Below are 12733 nucleotides of genomic sequence, written 5' to 3'. Positions count from 1 at the left end.
TCTTGTTGCAGGAATTTGATTTTACTATTATTCATACTCTAGGCAAGTTACATGCAATTGCAGACTATTTGAGTCGAATTGAGCATGGTGAAGCAGCAGTTGGAGTTTCAGATCAGTTACCTGATGCCAGTCTCTATGCTGTTCGGACTTTTTAAGCTGAAAACTGGTATGATGAGATGCTGAATTTTTTGCTAGATGGAATGCTGCCAACGCAAATGACAGCGGATCAGAAAAAGAAGTTTGCTTTGAAGAGCAGACCTTTTCTAGTCATTGCAGGATGTTTGCACAGAAGAGGTATTGATCAGATTATATGCAGGTGTGTGCTTGATGAAGAGCAGGAAGCTGTATTGAAGGAGGCTCATAGTGGCAATGCTGGCGGACATTTCTCAGGAGAGATTACAGGCCGAAAAATCCTGCAGGCTGGTTTATGGTGGCCTCTTGTACTTAAAGATGCTCATAAGTTCTCCAGAGAGTGTCTACAGTGTCAGAAAATGGAACAGCCAGGATCATCGGATAGAATGCAAGATCAACCATTTCAAAAATGGGGGCTTGACTTTGTAGGACCAATTAAGCCAAGAGCTAGCAGAACAGGTGCCAGGTATATACTAGTGGCTACCACAAAATGGGTAGAGGCAGTGGCTTTGAGAGACAACAAGGCAGCTAGTGTAGCAAGGTTCCTATACAAGAACATAATGTCTAGGTTTGGATGTCCTATGGAGTTGGTCTCTGATCAGGGGGACACATTTTTTAAATTCAGTAATTCAGGAGTTGACCAGGACTCACATGATGGTACACAAGAAATCATCCCCGTATCATTTGCAGAGCAGGCAAATGGACAGGTGGAGAGTTCAAACAAGATTTTGCTCAAGATTTTGAAGAAAATAGTGGCAGATCACTATAAGGATTGGGATGATAAATTAGATTCAGCTCTGTGGTCCTTTCGGACTGCTTTTAAAGTGTCCACTGGCATGATGCCATTCTGATTGGTGTCATTTTGATTGGTGTATGGGATAGAAGCGGTTGTTCCCATGGAGTTTGTGGTTCCGACACTGAGGATTTCTTCAGAATATAGATTGTCACTAGAGGAGTCATTAAAGCATAGGTAGGAGCAGCTGTTATAGTTGGATGAAGATAGATTACTTAATACTCTTACAGTGGAGGTGATACAAAAGAGGAGACAAGCATGGATGGCAAGGCAGATCAAGTTTGAAATTTTTCAGAAGGGCGATTGGGTTATGATGTATAACTCAAAGCTGGGACCACATCCTGGTAAGCTCAAACTTAGGTATTTGGGTCCTTATAAAATTACAGAGGATTTAGGGCAAGGCACGTTCCGACTAACAGACTATTTTGGAACAAAGGTGTTAAAACCAGTTAATGGATTCAGGCTCAAGAAATTTTATGGAGCTATCCCAGGCTAGAAGGGCATTCATGAAACAGGTCGGGATAGAAGGCCCGACGATGACTCAATGGATACACAGTGGATTGAAGTGGAGATCATGTCCGCAATGTGTGAAGGGGTGATTTCGAAGGGAGGATCCGAGGCGTCGGAGTGTTTTGTGCTGATGTGGCATTCGGGATTTTTAAATTTCAACATGATGGCTTTGATTTGTGTGAAACATCTAAATCACATCAAAATGAGGATTGGGGGTTTTCGAGTTGCGGGAATAGAATATCTACTTGAATCTCTTGAGATGGTTGACAGGACTGATTTTCAAATTAGTAAGTGTCCTACTTCTGAGCGGGCTATACAGAATGCAGCCATAGAAAAGCTGGACCTCTTGAATGAGCTTAGGAGAAGCTTAGCGCTGCTAGAAATGCCCCAAACCCGCAGTATTTCTACCTCAACGACAATGAAGAAAGGGAAAGGAAATTTTAAGAAAACGGGGGACGAGATAGTTCAGATAGGGCGCGGGCAGGGTCAGAACAGTCCTGTGGAGATTGAGGATGATGGTGATGAGCAAGAGGCTTGTCTAGACCTGACTAATGGTGAGACAAAAGCTTGGCTGAGGCGGATAAAGCTGTGGGAATTTGCAAATCTTCCATGGTCGGAGTGGGAGAAGAATCCACATGCAAAGGAGCAGTTCAACTACCTGAAATCTATAGGTGGGTTTGTCACACAACAGATGTATGTAACACCAGACTATGTAGCAGCAGCATTTCATTTACCTTATGCAAAGGATTCTAGTGTCCTAAAAGTGACTGACCAGATGATGAGGGTGGAGTTTGGTTCTCCCGAAGGTACAAAGGGGTATTTCATGGTCAGAAATGCATCTCCACAGAGGCAAGTGCAGTGTACATGGTTTTTATCCAAGGTGTGCATGTTGGTGAAAAGTTTGTATATGAGTAAGGAATCTTATGTAGTGCTGCACAGTGCAAAAAAAGGATTGAGTATTGATTGGGGTTCTCTTCTCCAAAATAAGGCAAGTTTCGATGGACCGTTTAGCCCCATACATGACCGGGTTATTTACATATAGGGATTGGCTTTGTTCCGATCCTACTCATGCAGAGTCGAAGGCGTCAATGAAGGAGCCTGTGGATAGTGGAAACCTCAAGAGAAAGCTGCAATACATGGCAGGGTCAAGTATGAAGGCAACTGATGAAGCGGATCTGCTTGCTGTCGGATATTCAAAGCAGGAGGTGTTAGAGGCAGTGGCTAAAAAGAAGCCTTCTTTAGTGGTGTTTGATGGAGATAGCAAGCCTGAATCGGATCGTTGGACATAAGTTAAAGATGCCAAAACGAAAGGGCACTGGCGAATTGGCACTACAGGCTTTAGGGAGTTCTGTACCATCTACTCCAAAACGAAAGGGCACTGGGGAATTGGCACTACAGGCTTTAGGGAGTTCTGTACCATCTACTCCTATAGCACCAGCAGTTCTTCAGATGATCATATCCACAAGGTTGGATGTAGCCATGAGGCCTGAAGAGGCCATCACAAAGTTATACTCAGTACAGCATTATATAAGGCATCAAGCTAAGCATGGAGAGAGACAGAAGGCTGCTATGGAAAAGCAGGTAGCTGATAATGAAGCAGCACGATTGGATGACATGCACAAGGAAATAGAGGACTTGAAGGAGCAGAATGTTCAGCTCAGGAAGCAACATAAGGAGGAGTTGTTGGGTGTGCGAAATTCCACAGCATTGTTCAGACAGTGGACAGAGGTGTTTAAGCAAGAATGCAAGTCTGAGTGGACTCAGACAATGGACAAAGTGGCAGCAGTTCAAGCAGAGAACGAGTTTTTACAGTCTCGGATTATGCATACCACATCATGCCCTTTGGGCTAACCAATTCCCCAAACACCTTCTAGCATCTACTAATGTGCATAGCCTCCAAGGAGTATCTACTATAGAAATTACTTGAAGTCTTCATGGATGACCTCTGTGTAAATTCCACTTGGAAAGCACACCTAGAGTGTTTACAAAAAGTGCTAGAGAAATGTTGGCTCTACCGAATCTCCTTGAAACCTCTCAAATGCCAATTTTGGGTTTGACGTGGAGTCATCTTGGGATATATTGTCTCAAAATAAGGAATCTCCATAGATGATAATAAGGTGTGACTCATTATTGAGCCACCTCTACACAATCAAAAAGTTTTGCCATAATCTTTTGGTAACTAAATTCATCTTCTTTGTAGACCATCAAGCTCTCCTTTATCTTGTGAATAAACCCTGTACAACTGGTAGGATCACTAGATATTTGCTTATCTTGCTTGAGTTTGACTTCATTGTCATGGTGCGGAAGGGATCATAGCATGTCTTGGCTAACCACATGTCATGCATTGCCAATGGAGAGATGCCGATGGGAGTCAATGACGACTTGCTAGATGCCACCTTGTATGCTTGTATGCTTAATTCCTAAATGGGGAGAGGAGTTTACACACTTCCTTGTCAATGGCTTACTTGTTGACCCACTGCTTTTTAACAAAGAGACCGAGCAAAGCACCTCATTAAAAGGTGCAAAGACGAGTTTGTCTTCCTTTTAGAACAAGCCCACTCCTCCTATGGTGGAGGACACTTCACAACAGATATCAATGCTCATAAAGTCCTCACAGTAGGGCTATGCTACTGGCCCACCTTGATGGGGCTGACGTAACTGAATATATCAAACGATGTGACGAATACCAGTGACTTTTTATTAGGGATTCTCCAGCGTAGCCTGTGAACTCATGAACCAAATGACTGATTACATGCACATGCAGTAGGAGAGCAGGTCACAACTACCCAACACCAGATGGTGATCGCCAAGGCCAACCAGTAGAGTAGACCCAGGAGGCCCTCCATGAGGCCATGTTGGCTAAACAACACCTCCAAGCATCCCTAGAGGATCAAGAAGATACCCTTGTAAACACACGTTCCTCCCTTATGGAGCTCCAGCACCAACTCCAGGTTGCCCAATGGACTATATTTTGGTAGTCTTATATCTCTTCTTCCTTGGCTAAATGCATGTTCTTTATTAGTTTAAAAAAACGGGGATAGAATGGAAGAGATGTGGGGACACCATCTCTCCCATTTTGTCCTCTTTTTTTTGTTGTTGTAGATTGTAGTGCAGTCCTATGGGGGCGAGGCTATACACACGCGGCTATGGAGAAGGTTATACGGGAGGCTATGGATGCAAATATAGCCTCAACCATAGCTACGTGTGGCTATGGGTATGGCCATAGCCACGTGCAGCTATAAACATGAATATACGCAAGGCTATATGCATGACTATATGTGAGGCTATGGGCACGGCTATACTGCACAGCTACAGCTACCACACATATAGCTAGGTTGTGAGACTTGGCCTTTGAACTAGAATCCCTCTATAACTGACCAAGTTGCACAGTAAATCCCAAATGGAGTTACACTAAACAACTCTCAACACACACCAGCACAAGTTCTCTGTCCTAAGTTTGGAAAAACTTCCTTTGACATTTAGTGAAAGTCATTCAAATGAAACTTTGAGATGATGGTAGATAACAAGAAAGGTTTCATTTACATTGAGTTTAATATTGACAGCCAGCTAGCAAAGCAGAAGCTGACATTATTTATAGTAACTAACAAACCAAACTAGTGATTTACAACTTGGATTAGTTAAGATCCTCTTCATCTCACAAACTTTTGCATGCATGATTTCTTCGAAAGATGTGGGGATAGGTGGACATTTCCCATTCATTAGGGAAGCCTCAATAGTAAAAACCATTAATACTTCGTTTTGAGAGAGCTAAGCACCTCCACAGTGAACCCAAGACATGGAATATTACTGACATGAGGCTCGAGGGGACAAAAGATAAAATCATTGTTGCAAATTTGAACACTAGAACCCAGAAAAAGAAGAGGTTTGTGGTGTTCATGATGTTCTTTGATGAAGCTCGACCAGACAATCAAAGTAGAAACCTTGAAAACCACTCAAACTTGGGGGGGCAATACTTGCCTACTTTCAAGACAACCAACCTATATATCCTTTGACTCACTCACAAGGGTAAAAGATTTTATAGAGTGTACAATGATTGTTATATGTTTACTCTAACTTTCAGCAAACTCTAATGACGACAAAACCTTATTACAAACATCCACAACACCAGGGGAGGTGACATAAGGTGGGTGATTAGACTTGCAACATTTTCCTTATTCTACTTGGGTGCTTTTAGGTGATGGATAAAGAAGAAGATGCCCCTCTCACATATAAGAGACAAATGTTATAGCTTTGAGACCCTTATTCTACTTGGGTGCTTTTAGGTGATGGTGGATAAAGAAGAAGATGCCCCTCTCACATATAAGAGACAAATGTTATAGCTTTGAGACCCTTTCTTTTTTCCAAACATTTCCTAAAGAGTTCCTTAATCCTTAAGGTATCTTGTCTTGGAGAACCAATCATGGAGAGAGCATAGTTCTTGCCAATATCTTGTGTTCTTTTGTTTTCTAGAAATAAGAGGTAGATACTTACAACTGTTTCTTTGCCTTTTCTCTCATGTCTTTCATGCAATATAATCGCACCAATGCCAAGGTAAAAGCTTAAGGTCAAGTGAATCAAAATTTCATGATATATAAAGTGAGCTTGGAATTGTAAGAGAGTGGTGGAATTTTTGGAAAAAATAGCAGAGAGAAGAGCTTAAAAAAACTGAATTATCACTCCATACCGGCTTCCTCGCTCCCGCTTCTTTTGGCTTTGCTTCCTGGCGATGGCTGCCTCCTCTTTGACTACTATCTTTGGCCTGCTGTTTCCTTCCTTGCTTGATAATATTGTCGTAGAGACTGCTGTAGCTTGAGCCATGTCGCCCAGCAGCGTCACGTGAAGCCCCCATCACCTGCTTACATGCAAGTGTGCCAACTTCCACGACCTCACCTTCTTTCCAAATTGAATTTGTCGATGTTTCCACATTGGTGTTGCCATGTCACCACTTATGTGTGCTGCACAAACCTAAGGTCCTAGATATTGAAGGTTTAATGCTTGTCTTCCAAACTTGGAGTTTATAAAAAAAAACTCCTTGAAAATAATGGATAAAGAGCCATGTTCATATGTCATTGCCTTCTCTTATTGATCTTGCATTATATGTGCCCCTAACTTGGGGTTTTATATGTGCCTTTGTATTTGGCCTAGTTATTGAAAGCAAATTAGATGATTAGCACACGCCTAAGCTAAGAGCCTCCCCAAGATGTTGTGATCCCACACATGTGTGCCCACCACTTACAGCAAGGGCATCAATTACCACTTCCATACTTTATACTTCATCGGTTGTGTCTCTTTAGCCTTAATTTTTTATTGCTTTCAATTTAGACAAAGCTAGGCAAGAGATAAATCTTCTGTCTTTGTTCCCCGAGTAGATTCAAACCATGCCCAACATACTAGAATTCATGCTTTATTTTTACAATGATGTGTAGAAAATGTACAATGCTATGCATCAAAATATAGCAAATGCAAAACCCCATTCCAAGCTAATAATGCTAGTTCACACAACACAGAAAGCAAATATAACTCAAACTACACTAGATCACCTTTAGAGTTCTATACATGCATCCCCATATTTTTGGAGTGATTGAGGGATCATTTGTATGAAGCACAATAAATCTCTCACATATTACCCCAACCCCATTGTGAAACACTTTCAAGTGTTTCACTTTGTGTTGTCTGCCTTACATAATCCTAATGTGGAATGGTCTCAACCTCAATCCATTGGCCCTGTTAAACGCATCTGGCCTTCAAGATCGTGTATTGATATGTCCCATTAGGGAAAGTTTCATGCACAATGAAATGGCCTTCCCATCATACCCTAAATTTGGTCTGAAATGTGTTGTCAAGGGCATTGTTGTATCTTAAAACCAGCATACCTTTCTTTACATCCTTATTACCCAGATTTTCATTAAATTCTTTGATTCTTTTCTTACTAGTCTAATCATACCATTTGATGGCTTCTTCTCAATCCAAAAGAAGAGAGTGTAGACTAGACCATCTCCTTTTCTCTTGTTCCTCCTGTGTCAGATTGTGCTACAAAAGAAAGTCAAGCGAAGGAAGCATAATATTTACTCGCAATACACATTTTTCACCATAAACCAAGTGATAGGGAATAAATATCGTGCCATTCTTCTTAGGCACTATGTCTTCCCACAAAGCTCCGTCGTCCAAATAGAAGTCCCAATCATTTGGGTGATCTTCCACCAATTTGAACAATAATTTTTATATGACACCATTAAAACTTTCCACAAGCCTGTTGCACTGGGGGTGATAGGGAGTGGCAAATCTATGTTTTACATCCAACCTCTTAGTAAGATCTTTGACCACATCAACCCTAAATTCTCTTCCTTGTTCACTAAAAAAGCTCCAAAGGGACACCAAAACAACAACAAACCATTTTATAAATGAATTTACAAAACTATTCATTACTGGTTGCTCTCGCTTCTTGCCACCTAGTTAGGTAGTCTATTGCAGTGATAATATAATGTTTCTTTCTTCTTTGAGTTCTTGGAAGAGGTCCAATAACATCTATTTCCCATTTTTCAAAGGCTCCATAGCTCAGAATATGATGCATAGGTTCAAGAACTAGCATTATTTTTTGAATGGCTTGGCACTCATGACAACTTCCCACATAAGTTTTGATGTCAAAATTTTCCTTTTTGTGATGTTGGCTCCATAGTGACCTCCACATCGTTCTTCATGAGACAAGCTTTTAAGAAGTCCCTTTGTGATAAAGGATGTTACCAACACAACATACCTCATGGATTTCCTGACAATTTCCTTACTTTTTGAAGAATCCAACCCTTTTCTTGCAAAACCTGTAAGAAGAACTTGCTCTTCCTCATAAATATACCCTTTGCCTTGAAACAATCGCTTGTGGACTATCACAACATGTATATCTTTGGGGAAGACCTATTCTCCTAAATCATGTGCCCTTTTGTTGTCCTTCCTGGATACATGCCAAATTGCCTCCTGTAACAATTTAGTAACTTATGTCTCCAAGATCTGTTTTTTAATAGTCCCTAATCTTCTCAACTTCTGGACTATTGGCTTTGCTCCCTCTTTCAACTTAATCTCATGACCATATTGGAAGTACCTCTCATTGACTATAGACTTTGGCAAAAAGTTTGGGGTACCTATCAAATAACACTCCATACTGCTCTCTTATCAAATAACACTCCATACTGCTCTCTTTCCTCACCGGTTAGATCACTGGTAAGAATCTCCATTAGCTAGCTTTTGGAATGTTGGGTGTCTCACCTAGAGCACAAGCTGGTCCCATTGTGTGGTTAGCCATTTGCATGCCACATATATCTGCTTCAAGTTCCAAAAGACTTTGATCCATTGCTCATCAGTTTCATTTGAGGAGCATGTAGCATAAGCATCATAGCTATCAAAAGAGGCTGAATCAGCTCCCTTTTTTGACTCTAGCTTTTCTCCAATTTCCAGAATCTTACCAATCTTTAAATCATATATTATCCTCTTCTCTTTAAGCATGTCAACAAACAAATCAATGTAACCTCTGTACCAATCACACCTAGATTTCATTGCAATCAGCCAGGGTCTTCCCAAAATGATGGGATATGCCCCAACCCCTTCTGGCATGACATGCATATCAGTGACCACTTTTTGTCCAATAAAATTTAACTCCATGCCCTCAATCACACCAAGAGATTTAACCTTTGAACTATTGGCCATTTTTACACTAAAGATAGACTTGCTTGTTACTTCTAAACTAAGGTCATGTATAGCTTCTTCAATCATAACACATACTTAAGCTCCACCATCTATGTATACTTTACTCACTTTCCTACCATGAATCCAAACATCAACAATAGGCAAAATGTTAGAAACCCTACTTAATTGAACCACATTAGCCTCTGACATTTTAAACTTAGCTTGTCCCTAACACTTGCAAGTTTATGCCATTGTCGTCTTATGTTAGAGTTTAATTGCAATAGCTGATCATATGTGATATCTACCTTTTTGTGCTTCACATCCACCAAAAGACTATAAGGAGACTCCCCCTTACCCAATTCAAAATCATACGTGCCAATCTCCTTCTAGTTCTAGCCTTTCCTTGCTTGCTAGATTCTAGTTTCTCCATGTTTGACTTTCCCTTCTCTCTCTTTTTCTTGGCCCTTATTTCTTTATCTGCACCTTCAAACTCTGATCTTTGCATTCTTGTTCTTTTATTGGCCAACATATTAGCCTCATCCTCCTCTTCCTCAATGGTTTCAAGTACATGCACATTACCTAGAGGACCTTGGGGTTGTGCTTGTCCTTGCATTGGTTAATCTTTGAATTTCTTGATGCAAACCATCTTGTCCTCTATCTGACTCTACAGTCCTTAGAGTCTCCACAAGATGCTCTCTTTCTACATGCATGTCAACAGGCAAAGGTAACACTATTAGTATATGTTCAATGCTCACCTCTCAGCATGTATCTGACATTGATGTATGGTGCACATTTGTATGTCCCCCATTATGAGGAGAAGCCATTGGTGAACATATGTTTAGTGGGAACCCCATCTTAGATGCTGGAAGGGGTCATGGTTGTGATCGTTGAGGTTAGGAGATGATGAGGGGTACAAGTATGGTACCTGGGGTCTGTTGGGGCACGTTATGAATACGCAGGCAGTGAGCCACATCATCCCACATCTTGGATGCGTCCACCGCACTACCTACAACACTATAAATGGACATAGTTGGTAAAAGCAAAGGCATCCAATGCTTGTGAGCATATATTCCCTATACTCTCAGTACACCCTCCATCCTTTGTCTCGATTACCATTACGCTAGAGCGCATGGATAGATATCACCATCATATTGTACCTATCTCTTATTCGGTATAATTGAAATTTTAAAATTCTCTCCATTCTCTCTATTGCATTATCTAGTTTACTTTCTCTTATTGTATATGTTTCCACTATGCCATATTCTTACAACCACCACATGTCCGCATGTTCCATGGTCATTTAGCTAACATGATTGTTTATCTTTCCTTTCAAGCTAGCTCTTGTTTACTTACCTTTTTCTTCCATTTCTTCTCTATAGCCAACTTGACTACCTCAGTATAAGTGTCAGGGTCCTTGAGTTCCACCTTTTTCCTTAATAACACCATGTAAAAATCCTATAAAATTATCTTTCTTCAAGAAATCTGATGGTATTTGATTTTCCCCCGAAACCCTCACAATTCTTCTCCATAATCCTTCAAGCCTATTTACAAAGGTTGTGATCTCTTCTTCTTTCCCTTAATACAATCTACTAAGTTCCCTCCAAAGGTCTTCTAGATTATCAACCTTCCCATACTTCCTTCTCAAAGCATTTCTCAAACACTCCCAATTACCCTTATCCTCTTCTGCTGACACATCTCATGCCATTCTCTGGTTACTCCCTCAACAAGGAGTAACCCTACCATTTGGACTTTGTATACATCATCATCCTTATTATTGCTAAGGGTTTCCAATTCTATCCTTCTTAGAAATATATCCACATTCTCCTCTTTTTCTCCTCTGAACAATTCATATCCTAAACCAGCTCCGTAGGTCTTGAGTTGACCCACAAGTGGATTTTGACTTGTTGATCAAAGCTCTAACACAGAGCTTCTTTGTCCTCCATGGGGGCACCAAAACATGTAAGACTTGGCCTTTGAACCAAAATGCCTCTATAACTAACCAAGTTGCACAGTAAATCCCAAATGGAGTTACACTAAACAACTCTCAACACACACCAACACAAATCCTCTGTCCTTAGTCCGGAAAAAGTTTATTTGACATTCAATAAAAGTTATTCAAATGAAACTTTGAGATGATGGGTAGATAACAAGAAAGCTTTTATTTACATTGAGTAATATTGACAGCCATCATTTACAATAACCGACAAAACAAACTAGTGATTTACAACTTGGATCAATTATCCTTTTGATCACAAACTTCCACATCATGTATGTTTTCTTTCGGAAGATGTGGACATTTCCCATCCATTCAGGAAGCCTCAATAGTAAAGAACCATTCATACTCCGTTTTGAGAGAGCTGAGCACCTCGATAGTGAACCCAAGACATAGAATATTCTTGACATAAGGCTCGAGGACCAAAGATAAAATCATTGTTGTAAATTTGAACTCCAGCACCTAGAACAAGAAGAGTTTTGTGGTGTTTATGATGTTCTTTGATGAATCTCGACCAGATAATCAAAGTAAAAACCTTGGAAACCACTCAAACTTGGGGGGGAAATACTTGCCTACTTTCAAGAAAACCAACCTATATATCCCTTGACTCACTCACTCATAATAAGGATAGAATGTTTTATAGAGTGTAATGATTATACAATGAGTGTTATATGACAACTCTAACTTTCACCAAACTCTAATGATGACAAGACCTTTTTACAAACATCCACAACACCAGGAGAGCTGACATAATGTGGGTGATTAGACTTGCAACATTTTCCTTATTCTACTTGGGTGCTTTTAGGTGATGGATAAAGAAGAAGATGCCCCTCTCACATATAAGAGACAAATGTTATAGCTTTGAGACCCTTTCTTTTGTCCAAACCTTTTTAAAAGGTTTCCTTAATCCTTAAGGTATCTTGTCTTTGAGACCCTTTCTTTTATTTGAAACCTTCTCACATATAAGAGGCACATGTTATAGCTTTGATACCCTTTCTTTTGTCCAAACCTTTTTAAAAGAGTTCCTTAATCCTTAAGGTATCTTATCTTCAAGAAACAATCATGGAGAGAGCATAGTTCTTTCCAATATCTTGTATTCTTTTGCTTTCTAGAAATAAGAGGTGGATACTTACAGCTATTTCTTTGCCTTTTCTCTCATGTCTTTTATGAAATATAATCCCACCAATGCCAAGGTAGAAAATTAAGCTCAAGTGAATCACAATGTCATGATATAAAGTGAGCTTGGAGTTGTAAGAGAGTGGTGGAATTTCTAAAAAAAGCAATAGAGAGAAGAGCTTTTAAAAAAATGAATTGCTACCCAGATCTTTTATCTTGTCCCTCTTTTAAAAAAATGAATTGCTACCCAGATCTTTTATCTTGTCCCTCTTTTAAAGCCAGACCCACTAGAGGCTAGTAGAAAGTGTGCCTCTCCTAGTAGAAGACTCACCAACAACGGAAGGCCTCAAAAAGAACCTTCACCCTCGCATCCCTAGGACTAAAGTTTTCTTCCAAACAATCACCCCTCTCTATTTGTTCTTCGTCGACTGGTCTGGCTTTTGTAGATACTCCAACCATCCTTCTAAATCATTCCAAATCGCCTTCCTCGCTCCTACTTCTTTTGGCTTTGTTTC

General features: G+C 40.3%; 1 protein-coding gene across 1 annotated transcript; it reads left to right on the top strand.

Moving 5' to 3' along the window:
- Positions 1 to 215: 215 nt before the first annotated feature.
- On the top strand, positions 216 to 983 carry LOC147638712 (uncharacterized). Its single transcript, XM_086798802.1, has one exon. The coding sequence runs from the start codon at positions 216 to 218 to the stop codon at positions 981 to 983; it is 768 nt and encodes a 255-aa protein (XP_086654928.1).
- Positions 984 to 12733: the final 11750 nt, after the last annotated feature.

The sequence above is a fragment of the Cibotium barometz genome, chromosome 5, assembly GCF_041138505.1.
Source record: "Cibotium barometz isolate CiBa-2024 chromosome 5, ASM4113850v1, whole genome shotgun sequence".
NCBI lineage: Eukaryota > Viridiplantae > Streptophyta > Polypodiopsida > Cyatheales > Cibotiaceae > Cibotium > Cibotium barometz.
Note: the sequence above shows the minus strand (reverse complement) of the source record. Positions and strands in the feature narration are given on the sequence as shown.